Genomic DNA, 20,876 nt, shown 5'->3' on the forward strand with positions numbered 1-20,876 from the left:
TGTTGCCACGGTTTTCCAGCACCACAAACAGAAAAAATGGCCACCAACTGATTGGATGCAAAAACTTTGAAAATCTTATTTGATTGGCAGAGATCATGTGTGGCCAAACAAACCCCTCAGGGGAAGTTATAGATATCAAACTGGATACGGCAGCTTTCCATAGAAATTTGATATCAAGTGTATTTACCGCAACTTAAATAATTTTTACCAATTTAAATAGCTTGTAACGGCACATTTATTCATCTGTTTTGGTCTTGTAACTGTATTCAGGTTTTCTGGAAAGCAGTTCATCTGATGATACAGGAGATCTTTGGTAAACGGTTCCCACTAACTCCCTCTTTCTGTCTTTTTAATCATACTTCGGAAATTTTATATAACGCAGATACTAAACATTTGCTTGTAACCCTCTTATTTCTGGCCAAAAAATGCATTTTACTGAGATGGTTAGAACCGCAGGCCCCTACTGTTGATATGTGGATTTCACAAATCTCTGATATTGTTTTAGTTGAAAAGCTGACTCATGATCTCCATCAAAGGTCAGACAGATTCTGGAGGATTTGGGACCCAATACAATCTTTCTTACAGAGACTGTAATCTTTATTTATTTTATTAATTTACTTGTTTTTTCTTTTTTCTCTTTTTATTTCTTTACATTCTATATATCGTTCACTTGGTTGTCTGGAAGCTTTGACTATTTAAGATGTTACCTGGGATTGTCTGTCTGTACTTTGTGTATATGGGCTGTCTGTATAGGGTTTTTTTTTTTTTTTCTTTCTTTAATTTTATTCTGTGTTGACACTGTTGTGCTTCTTGTTTGTTTGGGGTGGGTTGTTTTTGTTTGCTTTTGTTGATGTGTGTATATAGTGAAAAAACCAATAAACAAATAAAAAAAAATAAATAAAAAAAAATAGCTTGTAACAATAAACAAAACATCGAATTCATACCTCAAATGCGCCGTACAGGTTGAGGTTATAGCTCCACTGGAATACGTTCGCTGAACAGAACAGGAAACACGCACACGTACCAGCTTAAGCTTAGATTTACACCCTGTGCACATTTAAAATGCAATGTATTGGTTTCCTTTTTGGCCTCTCGTAGTGGGAATGTCTCCCCTTAATCCGTTCTGACTTCACACTTTCAAAGGTCATCTCTCAGCCCCTGCGCAGGCCAGGCCATGTGTGTATCGTTGCACTTGGTGTGAATAAGAATGGGAAACCTATTCACATCTCCTGGATGTGTCAACAAACCCCTGCTTCCTATGAACATCGCATCCCTCTGTGTGCAATAACGTGGCCGTCTTGTCCATCTTCTCCTCCCACTGTTCACCATCTTCCACGTGTTTCCCCTTCAATGCACAACCCCGTTTCTGTCCGCACCAAGGTTATTATAGTCAACTAATACTGACAAGACAAGAAAAACTGAAAGTGAGGGGAAAAAATTGTTAATTAAAATAAACAAAAACTGTTTTCTGAACGCACAATGTGCTTCCAGTGAAAGTTTTTCCCCACTAATTACTAACTAAAACATTATGAAATTATTGATGTAACTTATTTTGTTTTCATATTTAGGAATCGATTTATTTGGCTTTCGAACTGATGTAAAATAGATTATTCCCCCTCCCCACACACAAGTGGTTTATGGCAGAAGGCACTTATGCTAGTCCACAAAATGACAACAGCAAAAGTTGGAAGAAAACACCAGTCATTTGATAACTGAAAGCATTTTTAAACAGTTTACTCTGTCGAGTATTCATTACGCAAATGATGTTTGCATAATCAAAATGCAATACTTTGACCTTCTTGAATTCTTCACCTAAAAATGAACCAAAGTATGAAAAAATAAAATCTATTACCATATCTAATAAAAACTAAAGAATATTTAACTAATAAAACCTAGCCAACACACTCTAAAAAATAATTAAAACTAGCTTATTTACACAACCAAAAAGTCACAGCAAAAATAAAACTAAACCATAGTGAAAAAGCCCACAATTATTATAACCCTGGTCCACACTCGTATTTTATTTCTGTGTCTCCTCCCTCCCTGAAAGCTCCAGAGTCAGGGGCATCTCTTGGCGAAGTGCGGCCCACCACAGGCCACTGGCTCTGGGTAATTAAAGTGGTTTAGGCCCCTTCACCCATGGTCACAGGCAACTGCAGCTAGGTGATAAAGGCGCTGTGCCATAATTACATGGACAGCCAGCATCACCGCTCAGCTACACTAAAACAGTCACAGGCAGGAAGGACACACGGGGAGTAACTGTACTGTGTGAGTGTGTGCACAGGGGGGGCAGTAGGGGGCCAGGCCCCCCCGCCCCCCCTGTGATCGCTTTGTTGTAGTTAAGCCCCCGGTGTTTAAACCAGCAAAAAGGTTCATTGAGCGCCCCTACACTCACACACACACACAGTTTTTAGCCTCCACTCCTTTCCACACCCGCAGCCAATCATTCCCCCGCCAGTGGTGTGACTCCGGCCGTGAGCGTGTGACCGTCAGCCATTTAATTAGAGCCAGCCATCATTTGACTAATTTAAATAAATAAATAAACAACCACTGCAACGAGAAAGGGAAAAAACAAAAAAAAACAAAAAAAACCTACAGATACAACTGATAGAATGGAGAGTTTCCATGACCATAAATGTGAGATCAAGCATGTGGAAACAGGGACCACTGGATGGGGGACACTGCAAACATACAAAACACAAGTCATTCGGTAGGAATGACGCATCCAGAGAGAGATGAGCCACATTGAAAAACAGAGAGAGAGAGAGAGAGAGAGAGAAAGAGAGAGCAGTAGGAAGAATGTAACAGAAACTTTACTCCACTGAAAAACTGACAAAAATCATTCACTACGACTACATTGTAGTATAATGTGTGCCGTAGTTCAGTTGACATGATGCAAACTTCAATTTCGATTTCGATGCTAAAATCACATGGGGAGACAACACTAGTCTAAGAACTTTTCCTTTTAGGGTGTTGATTTGTTTGGCAGAAATCTCCTTTTAACATTCTCCGACTTGAATCACAATGACTTGACTGCTCAGATGTAATGAGGCCAACATACTGGTAGGCTTGATTCTAATAAACACAACCTTTAGCGGCGCCTTGCCATTTCTGTAAACTCACTATAACATTGTGCAGCTTTGGTTAAAGCCTTTTAGTGTCTCGCATTCCTTCCATTTGTTTTTCTTTTGTTGTAGTTTAAGGGATCTGGGAGTTGTCATGGAACCAACTCAGGTTCCCTGGGAGTCAAAACGAAGCGAGCTCACCTTTGGGGAAGAGGAGGCCAGCTCTCTCCCCATCACTGCCACCAGAGGGCTGGGCCCCAAGGGCTGGGCTCTCTTCCTGTCTTGGCCAGAGCTGGGCTTGGAGGTGGGTGGACTGGGGCCCGGGCCTGTGCTGGTACTCGGGGGTGGAGGGGCCCTCCTCATCTGGATACCTCCAAGATCAGGAGAGGGGCTGCCGGAGGGAGGCCGCGCTGGGCTTGATGTCCTCGGCTCATAAAACGGGTTGGATCTGAAAGTGAAAGAGCGAGGTAACAGTGGTGAAAACAATTAGAGTCTTACTGCTTTAATGTCCTTAAAATAGTCCACAAGAGACAGAAAGTAAAGGAAATAGAACATCTGGGTTAAAATTTATATCAAAATGCAAAAGTTTGTCATCAAACTAACATTCTCAAGCTTCACAGACACATTTCATTCTTCCCATTTAAGGAAACACAAAAAACCTCCAAGAGATGGGACACACAATCCCATTTACTCTCCCTCTAAAATAGCCCCCTACATCTAATTTAATTCTATATAAATGCAGCTGTTCTGTGAACGTCTCAGAGGTTTGTTTAACATTATTGAGCAAACAGCATCAGGAAGACCAGGAAATACTGAAGTTTTTATACAACGGTAATTGCAAAGATGGATTAAGCTAGGTTTAGCTGGAGGAGGCATAAACATCCATAACTGAGGTGGGAGAGATCGTCCAGCAAAACAATCATTCATTGTTTGTTCAGCAAATCTGGTCTTTCTGTATGAATGGCAGGAAGATAACTGTTGTTGAAATAAAGATTTGCCACAACTCGTGTAGGAGGAAGAAAGTGATTTGGCCAGACAAAACTAGAATGGAACATTTTGACCTACATATCAAATACAGATGGAGCAAAATGTGGGCAATCCTGCTGGGACAATGTTAGACTGCAAAATGTAAAAAGGTCACCTCATAGCAGGATAATGAAGAAAACGCATCCATATCATGTGTTAAATTGTACCTAAATCCGAATGCACGACACACTCTAGATCAGTGATATTCCAAATTGTCAAGTTAATTGTACTCAGGGGCCACAATTCTTTTTGGCCAATTAAAAAGTGCAAAAATCTGTATAAAACTTTAAAGAGACAAAGTAGGAAATAAAAAGAACATTGGGCTTTATAAAAAAAAAATAATAATAATAAAAAAAAGGTCTACAGTTCCCTAACTTTCTTGGACTGACTTTTCTCCATTTTTGTTAGTCCAGAAATTTATTTCAGTCTATTGTCAACAACAAAAACCAATGTTTGCTGTATTCATGCAAGTTTAATGAAAGACAGTGCCCAAGTCCGTTTTTGAATAAAACGTTGCTGGATATTACACTAAGATTAAAAATACTTTGTGTTGCACCTTTTAAGAGGATATAAATCTGCCATTTTGTTCTGTTACATAAAATCCCCAAAAACAGAATGAAGTCAGTGGATGCAGCGTGACAAACTGTAATTAAAGGCGTATTAAAAATTTTGCTCTATGTAATAAGTATCAGAGAAGAGTAAAGCTGTTTTTCTCCAAATAAGTAGTAAGTTTATCAAACATAAACACATTCAATGAAGAATTATTAGAGATAATCAGAACTGTCTGAAGACATTTACGGCTGAACTACACAACTGAAAAGAAAGATTGCTTCATAGAAACAAAGGTTTTATGCCATACAATGAAGAACACCCACATTGTATGGCATAGAAGACGCTAATAGCAGAAGCAGGTGCACTGAGGTCAGGACTGTGTGACCTCATATCCTCACTACCGAAGGTGGACTATTGACAGACAGGCAAGAACAGGAGAACATACACACATGCAGAAGCATGCAACAAAAACACACACCGAGATGTTACCAATATGCCTGTATGCTTGTGGCTCTGAAAGCTAAGGGTATGACCTCAAGACATTCACTCAACATGTCATTTGCAGCCCTAAACATACAAGAGAACAGAGCAGGACAGAAGAAACTGACTGAGCAGCGTCATTTAGAGCTACTCTGTGTCAATATATAAGCCGGCCGATAAACTGTGAGAAGTATAAACAAGTGAAGAAACAAAGAAAGGCAGTCAGAACTGGAGACGAGCTTTAACCAGCGAGCCCAAACTAAAAGACAAGTGAAAGGGCTTCAGTCAAAACAATGTGTGCCCTCCTGAACCCTCTATTCTTAGAAATATGGCTCTTGATGTAGAAGCAAGAGGAAAAGGGACATTGCAGTCAATAAACTGTTTGTATTTTGACAGCAGAGTGGAGCTAAAATATATATCTATGTGACAGCTTTGCTCTACAGCCAAAACCGAGAGGTTCACATTTACAGTTCAAGCACGGACACTCTTGTGGAAAGGTCATGGACTATCTTTAAAACATCTCGCTGAGCAGCACTACAGAACGATCCGCGGCAGAAAGAAATTTGCTGAGAGACTTGAGATTTTGTCATGAAAACCTGCCGAGGAACCATCAGATGTCCTCGTACCTTTGCAAAGATGGTCGTCACGCTTGTTACAAGGTATGGGCAAGCTTTCCCAATATCGTGGTATTCGAAGATTTTTAAAAAGTTTTTTTTTTTAAAGTTGGTATTCATGTTTTATGGTATACTCTATGAATGACCAGATTTTTTTTCCAGCTCCACATAATGCAGAATTATATTACGTACCCTTCCCACATATGTTGCAACACTTTGTTAGCGGGCTAAAATTTGACTCTTACACATCTTACAAAACAAACCAACCGTTTAGAAATACAGTAGATGTTGAAAACTACAGGAGTGCCAACTACCTCTCTTAATGGGTAATGCTGTTTTAAAACTACAATTTGCAAGCTACGAGAATCAGGTAAATAGCAAACTGAAAGCTGTGGCTGAGCAGCTAGCTTAACTAGTCAACTAACATTAGCTTTTTATAATTGTACAGGAGTGTATAATATAGGAGTGGTCAAAAAAAAAAAAAGTTGTTACTATTTAGCATATTTAGCTTAGCGTGTGCTTGTTCCATTCTAGCATTATAGGCTCTCCAAAATTTAGAGACAGTTTTTCCAGATGTGAGATGAAACATTTATGAAAGTGTTACCATGGGATATTCCAAAATAAAGCTCTTTAAGGTAAGCAATCATTTTCCAATAGTTTTAACTTTTAAGTTTTTAAACTGAAGGCAAGCCCTTCCTAATAAATAACACGTGTGAGATTTAAATGCACACAATACAAATTATTGTTTGTTTGCATAGATATATGCGCTTAAATCAGACTCACTGTGGCTCAGGTTGGGAGCACAAATATAACAACTATTAGCAGCACAAAGCGCAAGGACAAGACTAGAAGTGCAGTTTTTGAGCAAAGTTGCAGAAAAGGTGAGGGTGTTTGACTTTAATTCAAGTGCCAATTATTGTGATTCTGCAAATAAACATATTTTATTGTGAATTTGTTTGTGTTAAGCTTGTTATTTAGACTATTTATTCTAATAAAGACCGAAACTAATCTAATTCAGCAAAGGAAAGACAAAAGATGGGGGAGGAGGGACAAGCGAGGTGAAATAAAATAAGCAACATCTCAGGAAGAAGTTAAAGAGAATGGCGAAGAGTGAAAGTATAATGCAAGATGTTGAGAGGTGGGATGGAGGCCAAGACAGAATAAAAAAAGGGAGACAAGGCCGAAGAATGCAATAAAACAACAGAGGCCTTGTTCCCGTTGAAAGAGCTGCTTCACCACTTTACCCTGCTCCTGTTGGTGGTGGTGGTGTTGGTGGGGGTGGCCCGTGCCATGGCTACAAGCACGCCTCTAATGGGGGTCTCTCATACAGCTTGGAATGCTACTGGTAACCATGCTGGTAATCCTAGAGCTTCACATAGTACTACTGACACAGTCTCCTTAATTCAACACAAACTATATCAGTAGGATGCTTAACAGAAAGTCCATTTTATACAAAATAACAGACAATAATACCACTGTTCTTTAGTTGCTTTCTGATTTAAGTGGTTCAGAAGATAAGAGATTTGCTGTAAAGGCAAATAAAGACTTAAACAAGTCTTACTCGTCAAGCTCATCCTCGTCATTGTGAGAGGTGTCGGCATACAGGTACTTGCTCATGTCGACAGGCCGTACTCCTTTCTTTTGCTTGGGCCTGGGAGGTTCTGGGTCTGGCTGAAGCTCAGGGTCCTGGTCGGGCTCGTCAAATGGGTTCCCGGGAGCAGAACCGGTCTCCGGTCCATCCGGCTCACCGAATGGGTTTGACGAGTCGTGGTCGTAGGAGTAGTCCTCATCAAGCTGCTGCCTCAGAGCCGGCTGGGGAGGGAGCTCTGTTCGATAAGGACGAGAGCGCCAACTGCATAAACAGCACGTCTTTCACTAGACTTGACAAGAGCTTTGTTAGCGAGTAGTGAGCCAGACAGCAGAGAGCAAGAAAACAAATCTGACTGCAGTCTATCTTGGGAACTAGCTAAGCATTACATACTTGGTTGCCAATTTCGCTGCTTATATAGTGTGTATTATCTGTACAGATTTCTTTCGCTTATGAAGTTCAACTCCTCCAATGCATCACATTCATTATGTGTGTCAATATTTCAAATTGGGATGTGAAAGACAAATGATAAAGCATTTTATAACAAATGGTGTGGATTTTGTTTTTTCCCAGTTAAAGTTAAGGACAGTAAATTGTATTAATGCTAATTTTTTTAAGTTTACACTAAGGAGCACATCAAAATAAACTTACACAAGGCAACAAAGCTGATGATCTTTGGGTGGTTAAGGGTGTCTCTTAAAACAAACAAAAAAACACCAGACTATCAAGGGGGTAGACAAAAAATCATGGTTTGGCAATCTGACTCAAAACCTTTTGTGGCGCTCCAGACTTGGCCTGTCCATTTTAACGCTTTGATATGCGCAGCTTACCATCCAAAAGATGCTCTCCAATACAGTTTTTTCTTAAGATCAAAGTTAAGAAAGATGTGCTGAAAATTCAACTAGTGACTGATTTTGCAGAGGTTTTTTCACTTCTGAAACCAAATCCGATATTTAAGGTTTACTACTGGCCAATACCGATCTGATACAGAAAAACAGTGCTGACTTGACTGAAACGTGTCGGTTTTTAAATAAATGGACCGAATTACAATTTGGTTCATTACAATTTGGAATTACAATTACAAATTTATTTGATAACTCTGCACCAGTACAGCACAGTTAAATTCACCAAACTAGCTTCACAAGCTTGGTCAAATGTGTAAAAAACAACTTTAAATTTGTCTGGTCAGAAAAATGACTGATTACATCGGTCAAATATCTAAAAATAAACTGCAACAATTCTTTCAAATGGTTCAGAAAGTGCAATTAGAAATGATAAATATGATGTAAAATAATAAAACATGATGTCACTCGGAGCACAAAGCATAGAATTAGACTGACTAGATTCCCCCTTATGGATCAGGCACATTGTCACTGATACAAGATGTAGAATTTTTTTTTTTCAATATCGGGACTGATACAGATATTAATATCGGATCAGCGCATCTCTAATTTCGCAATGAATTGCCCCCGACTAGTCAATCGGTCGTCTTTTCCTCAAAAATCAGTCAGCATTGGTAGTAAACTCACACATCTCTTGTCACCTACCTTCCTCATCCGGATCACCGAATGGGTTAAGGGGGTAGGGGTGACGGTCGCCGTCAGGCTCATCGAAGGGATTGTTCATCATGGTGGGAGCGGAGTCCTGATCCTCATCTTCCAGGAAGTTCAGCTTGTTGATCAGTTCTGTCGCATTAGAGTCCAACAGAAAGACATTTAAGCAATGCAACAAGGTCAAAAAGCTAGAGAACACACAATACAAGACATCCTCAAACCCAAGTATCCAAAAATCTGCACTTGGAGTGAACCACAAGATGAAACACCACAAGTACACCCCTCTTTTAGGGGACCCGCTGCCTGAACTTCTGCTTTCCTCGGCACTCTCGCTTGTCAGCGCATGTACAACAGTGGCATTCTGGGAAAAGTTATGCAGTACGGAGGGGAGGTCTCCCGTGAGGGACTGAAGAAACGCATGTAGTTGCTATGGAGATCCTTACTGGAGATCTCCAAGGCTTGTCTACTTTGTCTTAATCGTACTGATCGTGGCTCGTTCCCAGGCGACAGGGGTGCGGGCCGCTTTGAAAAGATCGTAAACGTGTCTGAAGTAGATGCCAAGGAATACTGCTGAGAGCTTTGTGACACTCTGAATGAGGAGGGGGGGGTTGCTGCAAGTAGCCTATGTGTCTCTTGATCTATATGTAGTGTGGCAATGTGGAGTGGTACCTGATAAGAGGCGCAGGACTTCTTTTTGAATACTGGTGTCTATTTCAGGCTGCAGTTGTGAAAAAGTGGTTTTATACTTTCGACTGCCAGCCGTTTTTTGGGGGGCTGTTTTCTATACAAACCATTAAAATGAAGATATTTTCTATTTGAAAATGGGGCAATACAATTCAATGAATATTTTTCTGCTCATATTGAAGAAAAAAAGGGGTTAATTAGGTATGTTTAATCTGACTCAAGGTCACTGTGCCTCTTCACCAATTCATACCACCAGCTGGCATTTCTCTAGGCAGATATTAATTTTGGAAATGATAAAAAGCAAGAATTTCAGGCATAATCTGTTTTAAAGATTTTTTTAAAGAAATATATTAAATAAATTCACATTTTCTTTGATGTAGACTATTAGGACAATGTCGAAATTTACTTTGAATTGTGTTTCGCCAGAGTACTAAATATCCAAGTGGCAGTTACGAAATTGATGCAGATCAATAGGAGAACCCCATTTTATACATGAAAATGTCTAGAAAGATACAAAATGCAAAAGGAACCAAATAACCAGCAACTAATAATCCTATTAGTTAATAATCCTACACTGGTTCACCTCCAAATGCAGTAAAACAGAAAATTTAAGGTCACACTATCAAAAACAAAAGTAAACAAAAGAATGAACACCAACAGATGTTTACTGATTTTTTTACAACACAATAGAGGACAACAACTGAGGCAAAATAAACTTTATTATCACATGACCACAACACCATCACAATATCAATGACGAGGATCAAGGAGGTGTGGGGGGCAGGAAGGGACCAAACGGAAAAGGAACCAAAAACTCAAATGTCTATTACAAAAATAGACACTTAGTACATATAAATAAAAAAGGCAATGATTGGGTAGAGGTTACAAGTCACTGAAAGAAAAGATCGGGAGATGATTTAGGGTGAAAGAAAGGTGGAAAAAAAGACCTTGGGAAGAAGCAGCAGGCTTAGCTGTTGCTTTGCGTGCTCGCTTGGGAATACCATCATCATCATCATCATCATCCCCATGTAAGCAGCTGAGGGCATTCAACTGGTTTACTATTTCTGTAAACGAAAGGCCCGGTACAGGAAGGGAGGGAGGAAGAGTAAAAAGTGAACAATGCATAAAAACATACCCTTATGCATAATATTCACTCGCAGCATCACACAAACTCACATTATTTACACAGAAATACAGAGTAAAAAAATAAAAGGAGAAAACAGAAGGCTTGTTTTTTTTATTTTTTTATTTGCTGTTATTCATAATTTACTGATAAAGCTGGAAGTCTATTAAAAACTGTAGCAGTAGAAAAAAAGAAAACATAATAATTCTGCTTCAACGAAGGAACTAAACATCAAGAGTTTAGATCTTAAATGATTGAATTTAATAACATGGCTCAAAAAGTTGAACTGTTAACATGGCTATATGAAGCAAGTGTGAAAAAAAAAATAGGGGTTCACTACAGTATGTTGGGACAAACTTTTTAAAGATGCGCCGACTGCAGTTTTCTGGCCAATCGGTGATTTATAAAAAGTCTGACCTGCCAATTCCGATATTGGCCGATACCGATCGTTTTTTCCGCCCCAAAATTCGCTAAATATAGCAACAAAGTGGCTGAGTTGGCAACAATGGGTGACTATTGATAACAGAACACATGCAGACATGACCTGGTCTGTCAGTCAGTAGGCCTGTCACAATAACTACTTTTGCTGGATCATAAATAGTCAGAGAAGTTATTGCGATAGTAATTGTCATGATGCACAACCAAACCAAAGCACCACAGTGAAGACTTTTATCAGCCAGTTTCAAACAAACCAAAACATGGCTAAATTACTAGTTAAGATGCGACATCTTGGCTTACAGTCTCCATTAAAAATGCATGTTCCTCCTTAACTCTGTTGAAAATTTCAATACAATTATCTTTAAAAAAAAAAAAAAAAAACATTCCTAGAGACAAAGGTTTAGTAGCAATTTACTTTATAAAATACTAAGAAAAAGGTAAAACAGCAACAAATCCAAACACAGACATCCATCAGACATACATCAACAACAAGAGAGAGCAAACAACCCGGTTTGCCTGGTGTTGCTATAAACGCTCGAGAAGCTCGCTGGCTTGTTCTGTAGGTAGGATTCATTGAGAAATATGATGATTGCAAGGAGTTGTGCTGGCTTGTCCTGGCCTTTGATTCAGAGATACATGCTAGTGGAGCGTTGCTGTAGGCACTCAATGCATATACATATAAATGAGATAAGAATAAAAAGGGAAAAGAAAAAAGAAGGAACGCATGAAGCTTAACGTGAAGAGGTGCCGCTCTGAAAAGTTGGATTAAGCAAAGCAGGAAGCAGTGAGGCCCAGATATTAGACCAGACGGTGAATCCCGAGCATGTATATATGGAGGGATGCGACAGGAAACCCTAAGCAACATAAACACAATCCTCAGGCTGGAAACCACGCTCTATGAACTCATGCATTTTGAAAAATCATAGTTGCTGTTTTTAGGTTTGGGGGTATATACACACACTTTCACACACAGGCCAACAACCAGAGGCCTGAAGTAAGAAAAAAAAAAGAAAAGAAAAGAGAAGAAAAGAAAAGAAGGATATGTTGATGCCACACAAAAAGCCCCGTCAGTGGTGATCATTAATGGAGGTTTAATGGTTGAAGCTAGTTATTCTGGAAACACTTTTGACTAACATGGTTTTTGGTTTTGCTTGCAAAATTATTCAAATATGATTTCAGAACAGATTTGGATCAAATCCTGGACACACTGGATCAAAACGGCGAAATGTGGATGTACTACTTGTTACTAGACAAAAGTGTCGTACTTTATATTTACACCTTTATTTAAACTGGCAAGAATCATTGAAATATGGGCTACTATTTTATACTGTCAGTTCAATTCTTAAAACAAATAAAACAACAACAAAAAAAGAAAAAGAAATATGGTAGCAAAAAACATTAGGACCCATTGTTGTTAAAATATTTCTACTATTTCAGTTCTTAGAAACAGAAAAAAAATATTTGATTTTAGCTCATTATCTAAAAATAAAATAAAGTACTGTTCCAGTTTATACCTGTGATCTTGGCGGCCTTTTCCTCTTGGTTAACCCTGTTCTCCTCGTCCTCCTCGTTCTCCTCTTCGAAGTCATCCAAATTGCCGATGTCGGCCTGCTTCATGCTCATCAAGCTGGCGAGACTCTGCATGTCCTCATCACTGGAACAGAGAAACTTATGATAACAGACTGTAAAAACTGTTGAGGAAAGAAAGGACAAAGACTAAATACTTAAATTAGTACAAAACAGACAAAAATAAACACAATGACACCAAAACAAACTGATTAGAAACCAGTCAGAGATCAGATTCTGACTCTGAAGTGATTCAGGTAAGAAGCAGCTGAATTTCAAAACACAACTTTCATCAAGTGGAAAACCAAAAGTATTGCAATGGTTTATCAATGAATCAAAACAAAGAGAAAAAAAATGCTAGCATTAGACAAGCGTATTAGCAAATAACTGAAAGAAAACATCAAAGGAATAAGATAAATGTATATAAAGGACTGCAGGGGTGTGTTGAGTCATCCCTAAATTTACTGTCACATATTTGACAGTAAATATGTGTTACTGTCAAAAACACGTCATTGGTGAGTGAGTTATTACTGGCCAAAATGAAGTGTGTTACTATTAAACCCCTGAGATATAATAGTATACATGGCCTTGACTGTAATTAAGTCTTGGACTTGGATTTGGTATTTCCAAATATCTGTTCCTAAAATGCCACAAAATGCATTTTGGTTGTGACATTTTTAAAATTAAGTATGGAAAGATACAGTCTGTTTCGTCTCTGTGTAATTTCTAAAGTGTGTTGGAATCAACATTTTGTTCGCTTTACCACAACCTTCTGTTAAAAGCATCGAAAATTTCAAATTTCGACTGAACCTGAATCTCTCTGTGTCTCCCCAACTATCTCTATATGCTTCCTGGTATTTTATGTCGTCTCCTACCACTCCCCTCCATCTCCTGATATCACTGCTCCATCATAATTGCTGTATTTCTCTCTCTCTTTCCCCTTTGTGTTTGGTGTTTCCCAGGCTCACAGGCTCATTTGAAATGGCGTGATGGGGTTTGTTTGTGTGTGGTCGACATCATTCCCAGAAGGGTTAACAAGGGTTACGCGCCATCGACCCGCGGTCCGCGACGCAACAAAGGCCTCGGCGCTGCACTCAAATACAGGGGGGGAGGAAGGGAAACGCTTAAAAATAAAGAAAGTTTAAAATCAAAGCGACAGTTATCATACTTTTGATTAATAACAAACAGGCAAGCACAGACTGAGTGTGTCTGTGAACTAAAGAGAGTTTAAAGGGAACCTGGAAATCATGAGTACAGGAGTCTGTACTGTAAAATGTTTGAACACCCTTAGGTTAAACTGTGCTGAATATTTAATAATACTTACGTGGCCTTTCCTTCCCGGAGGAAGATGCAGGAGAGAGAGAACTGCAGTGTGGCCGACACCACCTTCTTCGACAAGGGCTTGAACTTGAGTTTGACATCTGTCTGAGTGGGCATGGGACTGGCATACTGCTTCATGTTTATGCTGCTGGTGGCTAAAGCCTTCCTCCGTCCTGACAGAGACTCCTGGAGACAAGGGAGATTGAACACCACATTTGATGTAGGGTAAAACAAGTCACTACTTCTCAACACCACATTGAGAGGAGGTTTTTAGGAGAATGCATTGTGTATCTCCAATGGCTGATCTGATCTTGAATTGTTTGGACGACGTTCTGTCCTCTAGTATACATTGTGAGTCAGAGTATTAATGTCCAATTAGTTTGGGGATATGCCACAGAGGTGATAAAGAGTTTTAGGGTATTTTGACTCGGTTCGACTGGGGACCAAAATGGCAACATTTGTTGCATTTTCACTGGTGCGGTTCTCTGTCGCGCTGCACTGTCAAACAATCCAAACTCTTTGAACAACCTTTAACCTCCTCACCTGTGATGGCGCTGCACCGACGACGACTGGAAGAAAGGACACAAAAACCTCCGAAGAAGACACGGAGTACAACTTGGAGTAGCATCAGATTTTAGAGATTCCAACATTTCTCTTTCGTCTTTAGTAAAAGACCACAAGGCTTGCACATTTGTTTTTGTTGTGTTTACCCAGAATGCCCTGCATTGTAGTCCACTTCCTGCTTTTCAAGTGGTCTCTGGTCCGCTTGGCACCACCGGAGCCAAGCGGACCGGTGGTTCACCTGAGTTCACTTCAACAGAACCGAGACCCAAGTTTTTATGTGAACCGGAGTTCACTTTTTTGAGATATCAAATGGGCATTCACACCTTCCATAACGAACCAAACCTATTTAATTGAACTAATGTTTGATTAAAGCGGACCAAGCAGGGGTGGTGTGAATACACCCTTAATGTGAGCATGTGCATGCAGGTTGCTAACCAAAAGGCAGTGTGTTCAGAATAAGAACTGCTAAAAAAAAAACCTGGTCACTGACTGCTAGACCTGAAAACCGAACAGCTGGGGATGTTCTAGGCCGTTCTCTGACCTCCTTGAACAAAAACTGTCTGGCTGGGTACGGACGTACCATGCTGTTGGTGAATATCAGACTGGTTCACCACCTTGCTGTGTTGACACCACCAATGTGAAAATTGCCCAGCCACAATGCCTTCTTTCAAATACATTCAGTAATAGGAAATTACTACGTTGCTTGAAATGACACATCAAAGGAACAACACACCGGTACTCACATATTGCTTTACAATGAAGCACAGAAGCATGCACTTGTTTAAAATGTCTGTGTCCAAACAATCTCCATTTCTTTGTATACGTTTTATTGCATGGGTGTGTATAAAAGGCATCCAACTCCACTGGCAGACACAGGCCATGGTTTTGCACGTAGTAGCATCCAGTCTTGTCTCAGACATGGATCGAGCTCTGAGGATTCATCCTCTCGTGCTCACAACGGCGAACAAAGCAGGGCAGCTAGCTCTCTTTCACACTACACCAGTTCCAGAGCACATATACATATACACACGCACACACTCCCTGCCATGTGTGCCAGATAAACCGATACAAGCTCTTTACGTTAGCCGTTTCCTGATGTCTTCACACACAAAAGCCACACACTCACCTCAGATGCTTTGGCGCTGTGGGGGAAAACTCAATCTCAGCCTTATCACTGAAGACTGCAGGTTATTTATTCACACACACACACGCACACACACATACACACACACACACACACACAAGTATTCACACAGAACTTGTGTCAGCTTGGAGTGGTAAGGCGTTTGGTAATAAGGTGATAAACTATTCAAGGCCATAACAGAGATTACAAATCCACAGGTCAGCTAGAAATGTTCTAACATTAGGCGTAAAGAGGAACAGAGACATGTCATTTAAGCCACTTTTTACAAACTTTGGTAATTCTAAAGTTTGTAGAAGTCATTGTTTCTACATAGAATTTATGCCAACATTTCCTGACTCAAGTTCTTGTAGCTTTCTATAAATTTTGTGTTTATTTTTCCAACTACAAATATAAAAGTTCAGAATGCTATACAACAAACTCTTTAATGGTGGTTAAGCTTGAATCATGGAATCTGCAAAAAATAATGTACAGACAGCTAGACGGATAAACAGGACAATCCATTTAAACAAAATATAGGAATTACAAATATTCCAAATTCCATATAGCGTTTCTGTCCTCCTACTTATTCAGACCTATAAAAACTTAAACTCTGTGGCAACCCTGGGAATTCAAAAAGGACAAAAACATGTCTGACATTAGAATTACTTCCAAACAATATATACAAAAATAAGAATTCAAACATCTGGTAAAATTAAACAAACTCATATGCCATTTTTTTAGAAAAAGTAAAGACCATAACAGCATCAAGCAAGAAAAAAAGAAATCTAAAATTTGATAAAATACTGACTTTTACCAAACTCATGAGGTTTTAAAACACTGGAAAAGCAATTCCAAACTTGTCATTTTTTGCATGTTGATCAAGCCAGGAAGAGCTGCAATAAATGGAAAACTTCAAACTTCTCTACTAGGGGTGCAACGATCAGCCCCAATTTCCTTAAATTTGCGACATCGGTAACCAACTGATACTTACACATGAAACCGATCTTATCCACTGATCTTAGCCTTGGCAATGGTCTAAAAATTAGTCACCATCTTCTTTTGCTCTGTTGTGAGAGCGTTGAGAGACCCACTCACCTGGTTACAAAAGTCACCCACTTTTGACAGCTTAGCAGATTTGTTGCAATATTTAGCAAGGTGTCAAATGAAAACAAACCCAGCATCAGCCAAAATCGGCAGGTCAGGCTTTTTAATGATTGGTGATAGGCCAACAGTGCACCCCTAATTTCTACACCGCATAGAAAACATTTAATGCTTCCTAGAACGACAATCTCCAACACTCTCGTTTCGATCCTGACTTTCCGTTTTCTCCATCTTCCGCCAATATTCAACAGTTCGTCTAATCCAACCTTCTGCACCTGTTCCTCTTCTCCACCTGTCTCCATGCTCAAACAAATGATTTAACAAAAAAAAAAGCAGAAGAGACCAACCAACTCACTACGGAGGCCACTTGACATTTGATGCTGACATTTGAGCCTTGTAGCTTTTTCCACGAAAACATGACATGAAGCCGCCGACCCGACTGTCCAAAGAACAGCCCAGAAGAAGGGGAGCAAGAAAAAGGAGGAAAAACTCTCCTTTTACCTCTTATCTCCCAGCAGATTATACCCTTTGCTATTATACTAAGCTAATAGCGCATGCAGATACTTTATGAATGAATTTGCTAAATGCGGCAAACACTTAAGAAGAGGGGATTTAGAGAAGCAGTTTGGGGCGATGGAAGGAGGAGGAGTGTGGGGGGAGTTCAGAAATAGGAAATAGTTAAGGATATGCAAATAGTGCAGCAGAAGAATGAAATAACCGTTTCAACAGATTTGGGTAGTGGCTGGCAAACAATGGGAATCTTCTCCATTTCCCTGGATGCTGCTTGTCAATCACTGTGTGTGTTGGAGAGAAGGTGTGGGAAGTAACACGGATTAGGGCGACTAGGAGGATGTGACAATGTGTAAAATGAAAGGGAAGGACAATACAGAAGTTTAATTTATTACAAAGAGGATAGGACTATCAATATGCTCTTTCTTTGAGCCTACAGAACGACTACGTGTGTGTGTGTGTGTGTGTGTGTGTGTGTGTGTAGCAGTGGGAGCAAGAAAAGGGCAAGCAAGGAACATACTGAAAAAGAAAAAGGAGGGGGGTGACAGCTCTTTGCTGCCCCCTGGCTGCAACTGTTTAAACCTGCATTTTGCCATTAAAAGGTCAAGGCTTTCAATTTAGAAAAAGGGACGAGCTAAGTTACCAAGCCTCAAACTGGCCTAGTGTTGCTCGTCCTTTAAAAGAGTGGCCTGCATTGCAGAGGTGTGTGTGTGTGTATGTTGAGTTGAACTGTGTTTTTTTTTTTTAAGAGTACCAGCCCTGCCCCTTTTCTTCCTCCTGGTGCCAGCTGGCCCCGGATCGATCCACAGATGCTCCCCTGGTGGGGGGGCAGAGGTCAGGGCAGGAGGGTGCCCGGGGGTCCTGCTGAATCTCTCTGCCCTAAAATGCCAATGGGACATGCTGGAAAAAAGGGAGGGGAAGGGTCCCCTTTGTGGCTAAGAGATGGATTAATTAGGCTGAGTGCTAAAAAAGAATGTGGCTTTGTTTAGACCTGATTTGACACACACACACACACATACACTGGCAGTTGGGCACTGTTAGCACATGATCAACAAAAAGACTAAGAGCCCCCATGCACACATCAATCAACTAATAGGGTTTTAACAAAAGGTCACTTCATTTCTAATGATCTTCTCTGATCGACTGTATGTATATATTTAAGTTTCTAATGTAAAATTCAGTCATAAGTGTTATATATGTAACAAAAAGGCCAGAAAAAAAGGCACCAAACTTCAAAACTTTCTCAAGTCCATTGTCAGCTCTACTACTGCTTAATGTGGGTATTGCCCAACTGCCCTGTTTCAATAAAGCAAACTGAGTGCAGTGATGTTGAATGTGCTGTTGACAAAGACAGAAGATTAAACCATGGCTCTGTTATTACAAGGGTGATAAGTGATGAATCACTGGTTTCACATCAAGCAGATGATTATCTCACTTAAGCCTGTTGCTAGCATAAAACAAAACACCGCTGAACTGCAGAGGAAGGGACAAGACGAGGTCAACTGTAGTCCAAATACAGAGTGGATTAAAGCAACGGCTCGAGAAAACCGATTAGAACATATTTTCGTTCCCTCAGAGTGCTTGAACTCCACAAACTTTCACATATTTTAGTGTGATTTTATGGTGACAGATGAAACATAAGCTAGTACATAGTTATGAAATGGAAATAAAAATTATGTGAACCTGAGTAGTAGAGGTGCACTGATCGCAGGTTTCTGGCTGATTACTGATCACTAAAATGCCTAACCTCATTTTGACCGATACCGATTTTTCATCTTAAAAGTCACTAAATATTGCGACATCTGTCAGTCAATGTCTCCCAGCAGAGCAACCGGGAACAGTGGCTGATTTTCAGACCTTTGTGCTGGTAGATATCAGTTTCTCATCCAAGTGTCAGTCGTGATGCAAAAAAAAAAAGTGTAAAGTGTTTCCATTGCAGTTTTACAAAACACAACTGACAAACCACCTCATCCTAGCTCAAAAGTGAGTTTTTTCTCAAAATTGGTGTGCTTCCATTGAGCATATTTTAGTCATTTTAATTTGCACAATTTTATGATCAGTGGAAACACAGCTAATGATATTGTGAAATATGGATATTTTGTGCTGCCCTAGTAAGATAAAAAAGTGAAATCATGAAAGGGTTGTGAGTACGTTGGGAAGTGAGGGTATTTTTTGTTAAAAATCTTATTAGAAAACTTTTTTCTAAATTTTACATTTTTTAACATTTCTGCATATCGCTTGCCTTTTTAATGAACAATTAACTCACCGCACAACAGCACCTCTGTAATCCACATTCAAAAGGGTTTGGAAACAATTACAGCCAAACTCAATTTACCCTAGAGAATAATCCAAAGCCAGCGCCGCATTAGCCCTCTGCACCCGACACCCCAAAAATCAGCTGGCTGTGTCTGAATCCAACAGTCAGCAGATTGGAGGTGTTATTCCTCTTGCCTCAAGGTCACAGTTATTGGAAATGGAGACATCCAATGTGCTCACATCTCTCTTTGAATCCACACACAATGGAGTGATTCCTCTGTGTCAATTTGGCCTCCCCTGATAAGTGATAAGGCAGCCCTTTTTACATACCATCTATGAATGCCACACTATAGGCATTATGGACACATACGCACACACACAAAGATTAAGGCCAATTTAATCATCGGTTACTATTATATGTGAGGATTTACCTTTTCCCTCCCTGAAGCTGTGTGTTTATGTGTATTTTAAAAAGCAACAATAGACATAAAAGGCATGCAATGCTATCACTTTGGTTATGGGAATTACAATATCAATAGTTTTAATATTGGAATGAACTGCGTGAATGGTTCTCTTGTCTGTGTGTTCGGCACATGGTCACACAGACCGGCTGATTTGATCTGTCCCACATTCACATGCATTCAGAAGAAAAAAAACAACAAAAAAAACAGGTTGACGGGATTTTACCACACTAGAAAAGCCCATCGAGTTCCGAGTCTGAAATGGAAGAGGGAAAAATAAACCCTCTTAAAAGGAAAACATGTACTGTAGAGTACTTTCTTTGTAAAGAAGGTAAAAAATATATATATAGGAAAAGTGGGAAAATAAAATAATACCAGATAATAGCAACTAGATCCAAAAGCACAGCTGGTCTTGTTTTAAAAGTCCAGTTGCTTTTAGATTGAGAAAGGAGAGTGTTTGCAAAACTGACAAATCAGTATAGTTTAGATCTAGACCCAATTCAAAAACACTAATTATCCCAAAGGGAAATTAGATGTTGTTTTAACTCATATCATCCAAGTATATTTAAAGACATGCTAACAGACATGCTAACGGATAATTTCCAGCAACAGACAACATTCCACAATAACACATCCTCAATGACATTATCAGTTGTTGGGGAGCACTGCTGCTAATCCACCTCATTTGCTTTTGCCACTCCTTTATAAATCTCTTTGGCCAGATGGAGAGACAGAATCAGGGACGTGATCATTGCCCATTTCAACGGATGGCAAGTAATGTTTTGAACTTCCTCCTTCTCTTCTCTCTACACTTTGGTGGTTAAAGTTGGTTGCATCCATATAATCTAGAAT

At 39.7% G+C, this 20,876-nt stretch overlaps 1 protein-coding gene across 6 annotated transcripts in view; it reads right to left on the reverse strand.

The window, feature by feature from the left end:
- ehbp1 (EH domain binding protein 1) overlaps positions 1-20,876 on the reverse strand; it is a 167,694-nt gene that overhangs the window by 104,250 nt on the left and 42,568 nt on the right. For 5 of the 6 annotated variants that reach the window (XM_016661104.1, XM_016661105.1, XM_016661109.1 and 2 more), the window contains 6 exons: positions 14,014-14,195; positions 12,638-12,777; positions 10,510-10,626; positions 8,873-9,010; positions 7,299-7,563; positions 3,267-3,513 (listed from right to left, as the gene is read on the reverse strand). In XM_016661104.1, the coding sequence (XP_016516590.1) occupies positions 3,267-3,513; positions 7,299-7,563; positions 8,873-9,010; positions 10,510-10,626; positions 12,638-12,777; positions 14,014-14,195 (1,089 nt within the window). The remainder of the gene's footprint in view (positions 1-3,266; positions 3,514-7,298; positions 7,564-8,872; positions 9,011-10,509; positions 10,627-12,637; positions 12,778-14,013; positions 14,196-20,876) is intronic. The other variant, XM_016661108.1, reaches the window with a different exon arrangement.

The sequence above is a fragment of the Poecilia formosa genome, unplaced genomic scaffold (assembly GCF_000485575.1).
Source record: "Poecilia formosa unplaced genomic scaffold, Poecilia_formosa-5.1.2 Scaffold311, whole genome shotgun sequence".
NCBI classification, from domain to species: Eukaryota; Metazoa; Chordata; class Actinopteri; order Cyprinodontiformes; family Poeciliidae; genus Poecilia; species Poecilia formosa.